The sequence below is a fragment of the Martes martes genome (assembly GCF_963455335.1).
Source record: "Martes martes genome assembly, chromosome: 6".
In the NCBI taxonomy this organism is placed as follows: Eukaryota; Metazoa; Chordata; class Mammalia; order Carnivora; family Mustelidae; genus Martes; species Martes martes.
The window spans coordinates 123,166,475-123,184,889 of NC_137893.1; the positions used below are offsets into that span (position 1 = coordinate 123,166,475).

At 34.8% G+C, this 18,415-nt stretch overlaps 1 protein-coding gene across 2 annotated transcripts in view; it reads right to left on the minus strand.

Annotated features, from left to right (window-relative positions):
- EXOC2 (exocyst complex component 2) overlaps nt 1-18,415 on the minus strand; it is a 250,988-nt gene that overhangs the window by 129,767 nt on the left and 102,806 nt on the right. For both annotated transcript variants that reach the window (XM_080806109.1, XM_080806110.1), the window contains exons 12-13: nt 7,710-7,835; nt 987-1,111 (exon numbers count right to left, since the gene is read on the minus strand). In XM_080806109.1, the coding sequence (XP_080662235.1) occupies nt 987-1,111; nt 7,710-7,835 (251 nt within the window). The remainder of the gene's footprint in view (nt 1-986; nt 1,112-7,709; nt 7,836-18,415) is intronic.

Genomic DNA, 18,415 nt, shown 5'->3' on the forward strand with positions numbered 1-18,415 from the left:
TCTCTGTAGAGACACAAAACCAGAGATGTCTTCTCCATGTTACCCATGGCGGCCTCCTTCGCAGCTCAAGGCAAGGGGCATTAAGAGTCTATACTCCAGAATCTGGGGGTCTTTCATGGGGAAATTGAAGTGTGACACTAGAGTGATGAGTCTGAGTTATAAAAATCAGTCTCACTACTTTCTGTTCATAATTTCTGTGCTACCAATTATGATATAGACACCATGTGAATGTGCTACTTGTGAAAATGTAAATGCTTATAACAACTTCTACAGGCTGATCACAGGGGACTAGAAAAGAAATCTTTAAATTCTTTCAAACTAGGAAATTCCATAATTACATGGGTTACTTCAGATCCATGTGCAAGCTGCAAACATTTTATCCTTGTTTTACCATTTGCTCATATCAACTATACAATAATTTCATCTATAATTTTGCCTGACTGTCCATCTACTCAACTCAAATTCCTTCAAATACTTCACATTTTTTTTAAACTGAATATCGCATTTAATCTTCATGACCACCTTTTGATATAGATACCCTTATCGTCTTTTTACAGTTGAGGATACTAAGTCCCAGAACAATGAAGTAACTTGTTTAAGATCATACAGCTATGAAGTGTTAGAGCTTTATAGAGCTTTTAATTAATCTTAAGATATTTGACAATAATTAACAGGCTTTGTGCCTCCTAAGTCTTAAAAAAGTCACTTCAAAATCTAAAACTTTTTTTTTTTTAAGATTTTATTTATTTATTTACTTGATCACAAGTAGGCAGAGAGGCAGGCAGAGAGAGAGAGGAAGGGAAGCAGGCTCCCCGCTGAGCAGAGAGCCCGATGCAGGGCTCGATCCCAGGACCCTGAGATCATGACCTGAGCCGAAGGTAGAGGTTTTAACCCACTGAGCCACCCAGGCGCCCCAAAATCTAAAACTTTTAAGACTAGATTACACAATGACTTAGCTATATCTACAGTCAATTTTATATACATACCTCACTGAAAAGGCTTCCATTAACATATGAAATCCAGAGTTTCCAGAAGTTAGGCAGCTGACTTAAAACAAGCTTGGTCAACTTTTCAACAAATGCCACCCGGTGAGGAGTTTTGTATCTCCATGCTAAGGGGGGGAATAATACTATGAATATATTTTGAATTAAGAATAAAAATCGGTTTGAACATATTAATGCCCCTCCCCCCACCTAAAAAGGTATCACACTTTGTCCCACTTTGGCTGTAGAGCTCTAATTTGGTGATAGACCAAATATTTCCTTTTCCACATCACATTACCAAAGCCTCCCCAGCACAGCGAATACACGTTAAGAATACACAGAGAATACCATGCTGTTCTCAAAGGTGCATGGCAGGTGGGGGAGTGGCAGACTGGTCAGGACGACACAGCAGGAGAAGTAAGGAGGATCCTTTGGGTTTTCAACCTTGTCTTCAAGATATTCTACTTCTCTTCAAAGGCATGTTTTCAAACAGCAAATTCATGTTTTCAAACAAAAGGCAAAGACAGGGCAAGGCCAATTAGCCTTAAATTAGAGGCAAATATCAACCAGTTAGAAATGCCACTATAAATGCAGTGAAAGTTCAATAGTGAACCAAATTATCATAAAGGAACTTATTCAAATATAATCATATAATGAATAACTCTTCCCATAACAAAGAAATTTAAGAAAAAATAAAAATATTGAAGCCTCTTAGATTAGGTATCATTTAATGCAGTTATTGTGAAGTGGGAAAAAAGGTCTTAAAGATTTTTTATGGGAGTAAGTTCACAGGAATAAAAGCAAATTAGTAATTCAGTGAGGGTTAATCACTTCCAGTTTCTTCTCTTTTTCTTTATCACATTCTTTCCTGTTTCCTCCTTCGTCCATGCCCTGCTTCCCAGCCCTGAGGTTCTGCTTCATAGCCTCCAGCAGGAGCAGGACAGAGGCATTCCTACTGCCTAGTTCACAGCAATGATCGGGAGAACTGGGGTCAACTTCTAACTTCTATTCAGCAACTTCAAAGACAGGTCAGATAAGGGAACTTCCATTAATTCCTTCAACTATCAGCTTCCTTTCAAAATACTCATAGGCAAAAAGTTCTGTTGCAAAAATTACTATTGTTATTCTAGGAAGGGTGGATTTTATTTATTTTAAAATGTTTCATAATAACCTAAAAAGACAACATGTGGTTAGAAAAGACAATTTAAAAGATATATAGAAAAAGTCTATCTCCCACCTACATTCCCCATTTGCCTACTTCCCAGCTGCTGCCCTAAGAAACTGCTGTTATTAGCTGCTTGTGATTCTTTCTAACATGTTTTTTAAATATACAAGCAAATATAAATACATATTCTCTCCCGTTCCAACTGTTCTTTCACACAAATGTTCTTTCACATATTAAACACACCCTTTTGACTCTTGGCCTTTTTCATTTAATATTGGATCCTGAAGTTTTTCCCTATCTGTACCTAAAATGTTTCTTTTTTCCCCCCAAAGTTACACAGTACAATTGACCCTTGAACAATGCAGAGGTTAGAACACTGACCCCCTGCACAGTCAAAAATACATGAATGACTTCTGATTCCACTAAAACTGAACTAATAGCCTACTGTTGACCAAGAAACTTACCAATTATATAATGTGTCAATTAATATGTTTTATATATGTATTATGTACTATACACTTACAACAATACCTTTCTAATTTTTTCAGTATTTCTAGGCTACATGGTTCATCTGAGAGTTTTTTCAAATTGTCACAGATCACCAAAAAACTTTCCAATATATTTACTGAACAAAATCTACATATAAGTAAATCTGCACAGTTCAAACCAGTACAGTTCAAGGGTTAACTGTGGTTCATATTTTGTACGTATCATAATTTTTTTTAAAAATCCCTTTATAAAGGACAAGACTGTTTCCAATGTTTTGTAATTAAAATTAGTGCTTCAAAATAAATAAAATCAAGAGCTTTAATCAATAACTCTGTACAACATTTAGCACATGTACAAGTTATCAGTGTAGAATAAACTCAGAACAAGAATTGCTGAGTCCAAGAGTACATGGAGTTGTGATTTCAGTAAGTGTTATTAAATTGGCCTCTATGGGGATTCTTTACACACCTACCAGCAACACACATAAACACATAGAAGATTCCTTATAATCTATAATAACCAATGAACAAACCAAACAGAAAAAATTTCCAAACAGGAAAAATTTGGGGATTTTGCCAACTGGTATCCCACTGTAGTGTTACATGGCCATTTAAATTTTTATTTTTAAGTGAGGCTGAGTGTCTACCTTCATATACTTTGTCTATGAATTGTGGGGAAAAGCTTTAAATTCAGTTGTCACATATGTGAAAGGCACGGTTCTTTATTTAGGGGTACACTATAAACTGTACTTGTCTATTTAGCCAATATTTATTAAGTGTTCACTGTGTGCTAATCCTGTGGCTATACTTTAATGTCTAAGACGCTCACCACTAATACTGAATGAAAAGGGCAAGTCTCTGCCTTCACAGAGCCTACAACTGAACAGACAATGAAAGGAGTCCTAAATGATAATGTGACATGAGTCTAATGAGATTGGAGGTATTTCTCTTCTGGAGACAGAGCTAAAGCAGACAAACCAAATACAGGTAAGCACTGTTTTCCAAATGGCATGCAGTACCCTACACAGCATAGGCCACAGCCCAGTGTATGATAGGCCAATGACAAGGTAAGAAATAAGACAAGAAAATCTAAAAACTGAAGCACTGAAAGACCTGCCTCATGTGGTAGCAAGTGGACTCTTACATGACCTCTTCCCCTAAATTAGACTTTCAAAGGTCTGAGCTCCTCTATGCAGCTATATTTACAACTATTTATGTAACTCTATTGTTAGAAACTCATCTAATATCCTTATCTCATATATTCTTTGCAAAGCTTTCTTGCTGGGAAATTAAAACGAAAACACCCTATGGTGAAACAAGTCTGTACTGGATCTGGTGCTGGACAAGCACTCCGAGTGGCCCGGCTTATTGCACATCTGTGTATTCTACATAGATACAGATATTCTACATATATAGACCACTAGGTCTCAAAGATCAGTCTGTCATGGGCAATGCGCCCACTCCAAAGAAAGATAAGGAACATTGCCTTTTCACCAATGTAAAAGAAAATTTCGTTTCAAAAAAATACAAAATAAGCAAACATGTTAAACTCAGCTTCAGTCTTGTTAAATCCATTAATTAATAAGTATTCCAACTCAAGGGATTTTATGGTAGGAAAAGCAGTTGGACAAATATAAATGAAAATATACAAAACAATCCCATAAGGCTTCCAAAAAGATTTCTTCAGCTGAATTTTTCTGTGACAGAGTAATTGGCAAAATTATTTTTTCTAAGTTCACTATAGTACAGAGTGATAATACAGCAGCTAAATAATATTACCAAATAATCATACTGAGCTGGGAGTTCTGTAATTACTTAATGTGTTGACACTTAATCATCAAGGTTCTTGGAAACAGACAGGTCCCTGCAGCCTCCTGCCCAGAAACAGGAAATAATTTTCAGTTTCATGTTTTATTTGATCTTTTTATTACTAATGGAGTCTTTATACCTATATATATATATGTATGTAATGAGAGTCCTATTTACCTATTCCTTCTACATCTACTTCATCCAAATTTTGATCATTATCTGAAAATGATCTTGGGTGTTATTTTCGTACTGAATCCAACATGTCTTAAATAAGTTCCTATATGGTATTATCAGTCACAGAATAACTTCAAGAGTTATTGCCTAAGACTGATGAAAAGAACTTTTTACTATAAGCAATTTTCTTCAATGTTTCAGTTTCAAGTAATAATTTTAAGGAAATTAAACACGGATTTTACTTCTACTTCCAGCTATACTGGAGTAATAAGGATTAGATTCAACCTCCAGTTATAAACAACTAGAAAACTGGGGATGGGGGCAGATAATATAAACTATTTTAGACACTGGACAACAGGCAGCACAGGACTAATTCCCAAGGGAAGGGAAATGTATGGTGAGCCCACAGTTGCCACGGCTTTCAGTCTACAGACAATTTCTAGACAACAGACAAAAGGAAGCTTAACCTAAACAAAGCTCAATGGCCTTTCTGAGTTGGAAAGAAGGAGGGGGAGATGACTAGAAAATGCAGGAAAAAGTTCCAGAAAGGAGGGAGGACCTACATTTAAAAAAAAAAAAAAAACAAAAAACAACCTCCAAAAATCTGCGTAAGAGTCCTCCTAAGTCTTTGCTGAGTCCTGCATATATGGAGGGAAACTTCACAAAGCCAGGGAAAGAACAACCAGGGTAAACAATTCCCAGAAATAATACAGAGCAGGGAGACCTTATACCTCTGAACAGCCAGAGGGAAGTCTTTATCAATTACCTGGGCCTTTCAGTACAGACCCAAAAGATCATGCCTGAGTAGCAGTAGGGCTAAAGTAGTCCCAGAATGAAGGCTACTCTAGGCCTGCTCTAGCAAACCAGCAAAAGCCTTGAATGGCTCAAACTTACTGATAAGTCTGAGTAAGGTACTGATAAAACAAAGTCTAGCATTCCTTAAAGGAAGACAACAAAACTCAGACACTCAACATCAAACATTCACATGATGAGCAGGGACATATGAACCAGAAACCAAGAGAAAAAGATAAATAATAGTAAATTCAGAAATAACAGAGATGACTGAATTAACCAATAAGGGCAATGTTCAAATATTTAAAGGAAAAGGAAAATAATAAGGACGGAAAGGTAACATACTTAAAAGAACCAAGTGGAATTTCTAGAGATGAAAAATACAGTGTCTGGAATTTTCAGGTTAGACATGCAGATAAAAGATCAGAAAAGTTGAAGGCATTAGCAATTGACTCTATAATGAAGCAGAGTGGAAAAACTGGGGTGAGGGGAAAAGGGGAAACAGAGCCTCAGTGATCTATGAGATAATCTATTGACCTAACATACATGTAATTGGGGGCACCTGGGTGGCTCAGTGGGTTAAAGCCTCTGCCTTCGGCTCAGGTTCTGATCTCAGCGGGGGGCCTGCTTCCCTTCCTCTCTCTCTGCCTGCCTCTCTGCCTACTTGTGATCTCTGTCAAATAAATAAAATCTTAAAAAAAAAAAAAACATGTAATTGAAGTCCTGTAAAAAGTAGTAGAACAGAAAAACACCTAAGAAAACTATGGCCCCAAATTTTCTAAATTTGATGAAAATTTCCAGAATCTCATAAAATAGATTCAACAGGTCTGGCAAAACCTAGGCAGGATAAATTTGAACTGTTCAAGATGATATAACTTATTTAAAGTCAAGACTCACGAACAGTCTCTAATTGATTTAATTAAGCCTGTTAGCATGTCAGCTGATGGTAGTAAATAACTTAAGGAGTGAGGTGGAGGGTTTTAGACCTGATATATTATCCTACTAATTAAAAGAAGGAAGTATTGTTTAAAAACTCAGGTGAGATGCACTTCAGAGTCAGACCCTGGAAGCCATATTTGCTTAGAGGGCTACAATACACTACAGTATACAGAAGCAAGTAATTCTGTTCTTTCACTGTGTATATTAGTTTGATGGGCTTGGCAGGAAATGGGAACAGAACAAGAAGGAACACTGAGCCCTCCATTTAGTACAAATGAATCATCTAATTTAAGCTGTTCTTATGATGGGCATTCAGTCATATTTATTAATGAAACCTTAGAAAAAACCCTATTCCAGGACTTGTAATAACATAAAATACTTTAAAATAAACTTTAGAGGTATTTAATATAAAGTAAGATATTTCTATTACCCTATTTAGATTTCTTTTTTTTTTTTTTAAGATTTATATTTTTAAGTGATCTCTATACCAAATATGGGGCTTGAACTCACAACCCCAAGATCAGGAGTTGAATGCTCTACCAACTGAGCTATCCAGGCATAGCTCCAGGCACCCTATTTGGATTTCTTAGATCTGATATTGAGGTTATAAATAACCAGTGACTAATAGCATTTAATTGGTACCCAAATACATTATAACCAATGATTTTGTATCTCACACAGGTAAATAAACAATATGTAAATATCAACTTTAAAAAGTTAAGAAATGTAACATAGTTATAATTCAAGATGCTTTATTCTTAGGAAAAATGATGAGCAAAATGATTAGCAATTAATATATTAACCCTTCTTTCCAAAGCAAATTTTAAAATGCATAAAGGTTATTTCTTTGTAACGACTATAGAGATTACTTTTGTTACAAATTTCATCTTAAATAAATTCTCACAAAATATTTTCTGTGGCATGTTTTTAAAAAGCCAATCATAGGGGGCGCCTGGGTGGCTCAGTGGGTTAAAGCCTCTGCCTTCGGCTCAGGTCGTGATCCCAGGGTCCTGGGATCGAGCCCAGCATCGGGCTCTCTGCTCAGCGGGGAGCCTGCTTCCTCCTCTCTCTCTGCCTGCCTCTCTGCCTACTTGTGATCTCTCTCTCTCTCTCTCTCTCTGTCAAATAAATAAATAAATAAATATATTAAAAAAAAAAAAAGCCAATCATAGGAAAAATAAAACTAGACTTTAGCGAGTTTTATTCAACAACTATGTATGTTGAATAAACATTCACCTATGAAGGTTGGTAATACTTAGCAGCGGTAATATGACTAAATAGGAAAATTTCCAAGAGAAAAGTGTTTAAAATTGCACAAGTACAATTTTAAAAGACAAAGTAGGGGATAGAAATACTTACTGTCATCTCGACCAGACTGAAAGCTGCTGCCCCTCTTCAGTGACGCCGTCTGACTAAGAGGACCCAACACCAAGGGACGGGTATCATTATCCAGATCCAACATGGGACTGTGAAGGCCTGGAGTACCTAGAAGAGAGGTGACATTCCCATATATTCTTATTTGGTTGATTTAATGGGCTACTTCTCTGAGTTATTTCTTCCTCAATTGTTCTATTCTTATAAATAAAATATTTACCAAGCAAAATAAAAAATATTTTCTCTAAATAGCTTTTAAAAGTCATTCCCACCACGAAAGATTGATAGGATTCGATCCATTACTCTGGCTTACTACAGAGATGTAACAAACTGTGAGAGAAACTTATGTAACATTTTAGAATGAATGTTCAGCAAAACTGGCAGGGGCAAAGGTGGGGGAAGGTCTACAAATCAAAAAATCAGGAAGAGAAACCCTTTTTTGAAGAACAACTTGACACTTGGAGTTCTGACTCTCTTTAAATGAAGCAGCCTTAGAGCACAGTCTGACTTTTCCTTAAAATTTAAATCCCCAAGGGGCGCCTGGGTAGCTCAGTCGGTTAAGCATCTGCCTTCAGCTCAGGTCATGATCCTGGGGTCCTGGGACTCAGCCCCGTGTTGGGCTCCCTACTCAGTGGGGAGCCTGCTTCTCCTTCTTTCTCCTCCCCACTTGTGTTCTCTCTTGCTATCTCGTCTCTCTCTCAAACCAATTTAAAAAAAAATTAAATCCCTAAATCCTAAGATTTCTTTGTTTGGGATGTGGAATTTGATTCCCTCTTTCTATTCCTGATGCCAGCCACCCAATTTGGATCCTTCTCACCTCACCCTGTAAATACTCCAGAAGTCTAACATTTTAACTACTGTCAGGAAACTTTCTTTATTGCCTGGAGTGGTATCACTGAAATAGTGCTTTCTTGATATGAGCATCAGGTCTTCCAGAAAACCCTTAGAAATCCAGTCCAAATTATCCTAAGAAACAGAAAACATTTTTTTTCTAAAATGGATTTCAAGAATTACTTGTATCTCATGTTGCTGAGTTAGTAAGACTTTGGCTTTATGTGGTAAAATTTGCACTGTCAGTCTGTAGAGGTGCTTGTCACTACCATTCTGAGCTCTTCAGCTGGGCATCCAAAGAGCTTCAAAACAAACAATTCAACAAAAAAAGTATTTACCATGCATAGAACACTTACATATTCTCCCTATGAAAATGTATCTTACATTTTTATGCCTTATTTCCTATCATCTCTACCTGAAAGGCCCTACCTGTCCTTCCTCTCCACCAACTTAAACTCTCATCCTTAAAAATGCAACCTGAATTTCAGCTGCTCCATGAAGTCACCTCTTATTATTCCAACTCAGAGTTACCTATCTTCTCTGCCTTCAGATACCAGTGAAAAGTAACATAACTCAACTGATTTGACATTCTGCCTTCTATTGTTCATTAATAGTCAAGTGTCTCCTATCTCCAAATCAAAATACTATCTTCTCAGGTTTAAGAGTTAAATATTATATCTCTGCTCACAATCACTAGACCTTCTGCAAATAACTCTCTCAATGCAAACTGAGTGATTAATCCTAAATTACTCAATAAGGACTCTATTCCTTCTTTTATAACTTAATAGAATAAAAGCATATAAATTTGTTTTCAAATGCAAAATATAAAACACATCCCTGCCACTAATAATATGCTATTCAAAAACACTTAACAAGTATTTATTGAGTACCTCCTATGTGCCAGGAACTATAAGCCATGAAGATAAGCTGATGAGTAATAGATATGGCTCTGCTCCCAAAGTATTTACTTTCTGGTAGTAGAGGCAGAAAATAAAGCAATAAGTAAAATACAGTAAAAACATGCTATGGAAAACCTGCTTTCAGGAGATCCTTCCTATCATGAGCCACTTAACATGATAGAGTATGAGCCACCTCCTTGTTGTCTCACAAATTCTACTAAGGTAGGGTTTGTAGAAATAGAAATAAATAGAAAATAAATAGAAATAAAATCATTTGTGGACAGAATTTTGTTGAAATAGAATTTTACTTTTTTACATATACTATGTGCTAAATGCTTCATTTACATTCATTTCTACTTGGGAAAACACTACCTAAGATATGACCTGTGTAATTCCGTATATTAAAACAACAATGTATTTGTTAAAACAAAATAAATGATATGTGATACAGAGTAAAAAAATACAAACAATGAAGAAATGATATTTTTATAATTTATTTTTTCCTATGTTAAAGGCAAAGTTTGTGTGGAAGCTTTCAATGACTTACGACATTTTCCTTTGCAGTTTATATAGTTACCACTGCTACTAACTGTAGAATTCAGGAAATTAATATCAAAATATCAATTTTCTGACATACTTTAAAAGGAAATAAAAGGAGGCAACTTAGCATCACAATATTTACATAAAAATTATAATATATATAAAATTTTACATTAAAAGATACAAGAAAAGAATGAAAATGCTTTAATTTAAAGTGTTACATGTGGGGTGTTTGGAGGGCTCAGTGGGTAGAGCATTTGACTTTTGATCTTATGGTCATGAGTTCAAGCCGCACATTGGGTGTGGCGCCTACCATAAAAAAGTTACATGTTACTCTTGAAGGTTTCAGAACTATACATTTTTTTAAAGATTTACTTATTTATTTGAGAGAGAGAGAGAGAAAGAGAGGATGAGCGTGGGGAGGGGCAAAGGGAGAAAATCTACAAGCTGACTCCCCACTAAGGATGGAGCCCATGTAGGGCTTGATCTCAGGACTCATGAGATTACAACCTGAGCCAAAACCAAGAGCTGGACAGTCAACCAACTGAGTCACCCAGGTGCCCCCAAAACCATATATTTTTTATTAAGAAGGAAAGCACTCCTGGTTTCCTAAAAGTACATTATGTACCATTCCTACAAAAAATATAATTACCATTATTTGAATAGATCCTCAGAAAAAGATTTTCCCCAAAACTGATGTGTTTACAATGTTAATATAAATGGTTTAATTTTAAATCATTTATGTAATCATTAAGTAAATCTTGAATTTTGAAACTGTTAAAGGATTGATTTATCTTCCCTTTTAATAACAGAAACTGTATTAAGAATATGCTTTTCTTCTTTTAGAAACCATGTCATCATTTTCTGTAACATTAGGAAAAGAAAATTTAACATGAACTAATTTCTTAATTGATAGTGTTGAATTACCATCAAGTATAGCACAGCACCAGGGAGCTAAAACAGCATATACACACCCTCAGGACTAACCAGCATCTGGAACACATCTGCTAGATGCATTTTTGCAGAGTGACCAGAAGATAGCGCTTCAGCACTGCACACATGCATAAGCCCTGCAAACAGTGGGCATTAAACTCAAAAATGAGCTTCTCTAACACATTGCTTTTTTGTTGTTTAAAAAAAAAAAAAAAGAAAAAAGAAAAAGGTCTTAAGATCAGTTATTTTATAGGGAATTAGGAAGACTTCCTTTGAAGAGAGAATTAAAACATTTTAAATCTCAGTTGTCAGAAACTATTTACTATTAAGAGTCCAGAAAAACCCTGAGGACTCATACCCTCCTTTTAAACTTAAATTATATGACGTGGCATTCCTATCCTATAAAATTATTTTAAATATGAAGCTGCTTTGATGATAAGTAAACATTACTATGAAAAGAAAATAGAAAAAGATGAGAAAAACTATTTCTGTAACATCAAATCAATGAAAGGCTTTAAAATATCTCACAAGAAATCAGTATATTTTCTCTTAATTGTTTTACCTCACAATATGACAGCAACATCTTTTGATGTGTTTAAGAGACAAATATACATTAAATAAAACATATGGTTATTAAATGAGAATAATTGGGAAATTTCATATTATTATGCTCTAACTTATGTGCAACTGAAATTGGTGTTACTTAGTGTGTTTTACCTAACAACCTAAATTATCTGCCCCTTGATATCCAGCTGAGGATGGTATTCAACTGTATATATACAACTTCAGTTTTTTCATTACAATTTTAGCTTTTCATGGCACATTTTGCAGGTGACAGAGACTAAAGTTTTTGTTAAGATTGTATTTGTCTTTGTCTTTCTCAATACTACATTAGGTTATGAAAGGTGATTTGTTTTCTTGATAGAAAACTTTCTGTAGAAATGAACTGTGGACTCTGAGAAACAAACTGAGGGTTTTGGAGGGGAGGCGGATAGGGGGTTAGGTGAGCCTGGTGGTGGGTATTATGGAGGGCACGTATTGCGTGCAGCACTGGGTGGTGGTGCATAAACAATGAATTTTGGAACACTGAAAAAAAATAAAATTTAATTTAAAAAAATAAAAGATTATTTTCGGAAGTTAAAAAAGTAAACTATTCCTATAATTTTTTCTAGATGAAATTCTTTTAAAGCCTTTAGATTACAACCTTGATGAAAGGTTGTAACTTTTTGGCTTCATTTATGCTAATACTAACAAATTGTTTGCTATATTTGAAATTAGTATAGGGATTAACCCAAGATTCTCATGGTTATACAACTGGAAGGGGGTTCTGCACCTAACTTAAGCAATCATAATAGGCCAATGCTTCATGACCTGTAAAAATCAGGGCTTGACACAATAAAACTGTAGAGTCTGTTTTGGGTGTAAAATAGTGATTCTATGGTGTGAAGTCTGAATGAGAAACTTTATATCACCACTGAGAACAAAATGGAAAATATGTTTATTTTGCTCACTATTCTTACAATTTAGAACACTGATAAGTGGTGTTATCAAAAAAGTCTGCCCCTACACAGTGAGCCAATATGAAAATTAAGCCTTAAATAGAAATTATATAAAGAATATAATAAAGACAACAAAAATGTAACAGTGAAAACTTCATCAGAATTTCAAAATACTTGTTATTATGGACCTTACAGCTTGGCTATTTTAACAACACTAAGCAGGGTAACCAATAAATACACTCAAATGAATAAATGCTTATGAGATCAAAATTATTTGGCTATAGACAGTCAAAGATATCTGGGGAGTAATTACAGGGTAAAGATTACTCTGGTAGAAAATTCCATATAGGAACACATCCCACTGCATGAGAACCATCACTACAGTACCTCTAGTTCTAAAAATACTATGTGGTGTTTGTAGGAAAAAATAATACAAATAAAATCCTAGAACTAAAAAGATGTCTTCTAAATTCTACAAACTAGTGTTCGAGTTAACAATTTTACTAGTATATCATAAGAAAAAATATATAGTTTTCTACAGATGCCTAGAAGAAGCACCTTGGGAGGGGGAAAAAACCTTCAAACACTTAAAATTTAAAAAAATAATAATAATGACTAAGCTTCTCAATTACCGACAAATAAGAATCCATGTTTTGTTTCTCCAACTAAGCTTCTGTAACATGCTACCAGCATTCTCAAAACGAACTCTTCTTCTAATTATGAGGATGTAAGAGAAACTTAACAATTGTAAACAAAAATAAAATTAAAAAAAAAAACATTTCTGGCACACTATAAACAGAACAGAAAATTTGTTTTAATTAAGAGAAAACTTACTTTCAAAATTGCTGAAGTTACCTTCTATAGAACATCAATAAAACAATCCTAAGAACTTCACTAAAAGAATAAAAGCTGCAGTGTAGAAATAATCAAAAGTTTAAAATGTTTTATTTTTCTAAAAGAAAATAAACTATCAATCTTTCACAATTTGCTCTTAACAAATTAAACGCTTGCTAATTTTTTCCAACTGTGAGATTTCTATTAAATAAAAAATCTTCAGCTTTATGTTAACCAATGGATCTGAAGAGATCTTCCCCAAAGTTCAAAAATTTAACAGTTTACATTAAAACACCGATTCCTACAAAAACAAAACAAAAACTGATAATGAAGTTTAGACTTTATAAAAAATGCTTATTATACCTAGCACTCCGTAGGACTTCCAGGGTACCTTATCATGTATCAGTCAAATCCTTTTAATTCAAGCCCTGCAAGTTTTCCCTATTTTAAATGCAAAGAGTAGTCAATATTTGTTTAACAGACTCTACAACATAAAGGGCAGAAGAGACCTTTCTTATGGGAAGCCTGCAGATGTGGAACCAGGTGAATAAGTTTACTATATTTTCTCATCCTTCGTGCCTCTTGCAGCAAGTTTTCTCACAGTCTACAATAGTGTAGAGAACACTGATCTATAGCCCCCAGACTCTCAGAAGGGCCAGAAGGGCGGCCGACTTCCTTACCACCCTTAAACACCTTTGAACACATTTTCCTGCGCACAGCGGGCCCTTGTCCTGAGCTGCTGCCCGACCACCCACTGTTGCTTGTTGACCAAACACACGGGGCCAGGAGTCTCCACAGACACAGGCAGGATGGGATTCCTTTCAAGCACCCCACACAGAAGAATTTCAATGCCAAAGCTGGGGGGTGGGGCAGACATATCAAGACAGAATTACAAATTCCTCACAAATTAGACCTGTGTCAACAGATAAAAATGTTATTTTTGATCTTATTCTTCTCTCTATATTTAAAGTTCCTACAGGGGCACTTCCTCAATTTAAAGAGGATCTTTTCATCTAAATTAAATGAAGGGAGATATATTTAACATGCTCATATTTAACTTCACTTTTTAGGGTGTCAGAACTGTCCTAAGCAGGTTCCAGGCAGAAATTCTGGTGTATTTTAACATCATTCAAAACAATAGGTAGAAGAAAAAATATATTTTAAAAGCAAAACCACAGGTGTGAACTACAAAGAAGTATTTATTAACTAACATTGGCTATATAAGCAAGAACCAGATATTTATAATAAGCTGGATAGGTGAATACCAAAATAAAATTATTTATTCTTTTATTAAAGTACTATATTCTTTGTAATTATATATAGATCTAAGTAGAGAAAACATGCTTAGAATATGTGAGCAATAGAGTTATAAAATGATAAAATACAAAATTAAAATATTTGTAATGAATATTTTAAAATTACCAGTTAATGCTAGCATTCAATGTGTGCTTGACATGCATTGTCAAAAATGTTTCTCTCTTAAGGACAAGGGACATGAATTGAACAAGAAATGGCTCCCAGCTGTAAGAAGTCTTCTTCCAGATGTACAGTAAGCCAAGACAGTAGAAAAGAACCAGCTGCTAGGATTAAAAAAAAAAAGGGGGGGGGGGCGGGGAGAAGGCCCTTTTGACATAAGTCTTATTAGCCTGTCTGATTAACAAAGATAGATCACTCATTCACTGTAAGGTGAATTGAATCTAGTATAAAATAGAAGAAACAAGAACTTAATCAACTCTCTCCTATGATGTTTAACAGCTATTATTTTACTATACAGATCTACAAATGAATGCTATCTTATTCATAAGTCCTAGGTCACTGACTTTAAAAACACTACTTAAATTACTAGTATTAATTACCAATCATAATTTTAATTTGGTAGCACAAATCGTTTTTTCAAATTAGATTAAAAACAAATCCACAATCATTATATAAAACCCTGCTGATCTGCATTCAGGTAATTAACACTGCTTATATAAACCCATACTATTTACAAACAACAGTGTTGATTTCTAATGGTATGCACTGTAAATCTAATTCATGGCATTCTGAACATCACCTGAGTTTTTTCTCTTACTGAAAAAAGGACAAAGGAGATAGGAAAATCGGACCACCACTTCACTGAAGAGTTTTTTTTTTTTTAATTTTTTAGATTTTTATTTATTTACTTGACAGAGAGAGAGATCACAAAGTAGGCAGAGAGTTGGGGGAGGGGGGGAAGCAGGCTCTCTGCTCAGCAGGGATGCTGAGGCAGATGTCGGCTCGATCCCAGGACCCTGAGATCATGACCTGAGCCGAAGGCAGCGGCTTAATCCACTGAGCCACCCAGGCGCCCCTGAAGAGATGTTTTTTATAGCAGTTATAAACTGATATTTCTACTTCTCACTCTTGACTCTGCTTTCTTCTATACATCCCTTACAGCTTATAAATCTCAAAGCAAGTGAATAAAATCCCATCAGAAGCATTTTATCTTCAAAAGCCAATTAAAAAAAAAATACTCTAGTCACAACAAAAAAACAAAGCTGGGGTTGTGTAATCTACATTGGAAGGGATTTAGGAAGAGCAGGTGGAAATCAAAGCAATTGTCTCCTATCTGTAGTTGCTGCAGTTGTGCCTTTCCTTTTTTTCTTTTTAAATAAACTTCTATTATTCTGGATTCATACTGTTATGATCAACATTCAGGGGAAAAACTATTTTTTAAATCTCCAGAAAATAAATTTCATAAAAGAACATTCCTCAACCTCATTGTAACAACTTCAAAATAAAAATTATAATTTTATTAAAATATTTAATGTAAGTATAACAACACATTTTTACTGTCTTTTTAACCATGAAAGTATTTTTGTAGTTCCATAAAAAATTTGATGAATCTGCTGCTGATTTCCTACAGAGGCTGCAATTTAATCTAGAGTACAGGAAGTTTACTTAATCTTACATTATGAAAATACCAAAATTATATTAACTCCACTAATTAAAAGTTACACACACACAAATTATGGATACAAAGAGCATACCTGTATTTTTTAAATATCAAGAAAAAATAGTTTAGTTGTACTATGTAAATTCAGAAATTTGAATATAACTTATAAAATATATTTATCCATGTATTTTATAAGCTTAAGTTGAAAATATAGCCTCTTGTAGCTTAAGATCATCAGATAAACAAATGCTTTTATTTAAGCATGTAATTAATAATCTACTCAGTGTGTGAAAAATTAAAAGAGTAGATATTTAACACAGTGCCTCTATTCTTAATATTTTTTCTGCCTTTTCTCTGATAATTCAGAATGAAACTTTTCTGGTGTTACATATCTCTAAGCTTTCCAAAGAGAACCTGAGCTACATATAAATGTATTTTCTTCTGTTGTGTGACTACTTTATAGAATCTGTTGCTTAAACTATTACTCCTATTCTAAATGTCTCTTATTATGCTCGTATTCTAAAATGTCCATTTGGGAAGTCCTAATTAAGTACATATCTGAAAGAAGGGAATAATTACTCTACGAGCAGGCTGCTGCCTTTTCCCTTGAGTTATTAGATATAGCCAGTATATATTTTAAGAGTTAAACTCATTTTCAGAACAACAAAAAACACCTTTGAAGGCTACCTTTAAAAATCCTGTTTGAGAATATCAGTAGGGGGCTAACCAAAGGCTTTTCCTGACAGGAAACCCGAAAACTTAGTCTAATTTTGGACTGGTTTCATAGGAATTTTAAGAGACGAATGACACTTCTTATAAGGTGGTAAAAGTTTTCTGTGTGTAACAACTCAGAACATAGGGCTGCTGTGAATATAGGGGAACAGCAGCAAAATGGTTAACAAGTCAGGCTGGGAAAAAAAAAAAAAGAAACAATCAAAGCCTTCCTTTAGTATTTAAGCTAGGATGCATTTTTTTGAATGTTAATCTTTATGTCTGCTCTCCCCCCATCCCCCATCTTTGTCTCCCCTTAGAAAAAACAAAAGATCACATTTGGGCTACAGAGGTGGGTCATGGAAGAGTAGTGAGGAATATTGGGGATAAATGTCAAAGCATGTTTAGGGTACAATGGTCATCTCTTGTTTTGTGCCCCAGTGTTTATAATTTGGAAGGCACCATTCTACTAGCCATTATATGTTATTACTATAAAAATTGGAATCCAGAGGAAGATCTAATGCAGTGTTCATAAGAATATCAACCTTACGACCCAGCTGCTAACAAATGCTTTATATGCAGAAAAATCTTTCTTGGAAAAAGGTGGCTTTTTTAATGTAGGATTGTTGTCTCTGAAAATCTATCACCATCCTTGTTTATGAAATTTTCTCTGAAGACCATAAGACTAAATACAATTAACATTTTTTTCTTCAACTATGTAAAGACTTTAAGACTTTAAAAAAAACATTTATATGTTAATTAGATTTCTTGTACAAAAGACCAACCAACTTTACTTAAAAAGACATCAAGAAACCTTTTCCTGTCTGAAATATTTACAGTTTATCTATTTAAAACTGTATTTTATTTCACAGTACTGTCTCAGTTCTTAACCATTGTTCTGCTGCCTGGGGGTTTATTAAACAATTACAATGAGTGTTAAAACTCCAAGTGCAGATAGTCTAATAGAGGAACTTAACAATTCATTCTTTAGATTCAGAATGCAACAAGATTTCATTTTGAAAATAGGATCCTGGAGACTCCTGGGTGGCTCAGCTGGTTAAGCATCTACCTTCAGCTCAGGTCATGATCCCAGGGATTAAGTCCTGCATCCCTCTCTGAGCTAAGCAGGGAGCCCACTTCTCCTTCTCCCTCCGCTGCTTCCCCTGCTTATGGTTTCTCTCTGACAAATAAACGTGTTTTTTAAAAGCTTTAAAAAAAAGAAAATAGGATCCTAAGACTACCTGAATAAAAACAACGAAACTTCATAATGAAGTGCCAGATGAAATACAGGCACTGTCTTCATCATGTACATCATGTTCAGAAATCCTGTTTCATGAAATATTTGCTCCTAAAATAGAACACAATAAACCTCACTGGTCCAGAGCACAGTCTAGCAGAATGGGCAGAAATCTGAACCATTCACTTCCTCTACCCCTATTTAGGTCAAGAGAAAGCTGGGTTATCACTCTCTGAGATACCTTCTCCACATGCACAATAGGTCTAAAGTCACCAATTGAACTAGACCAT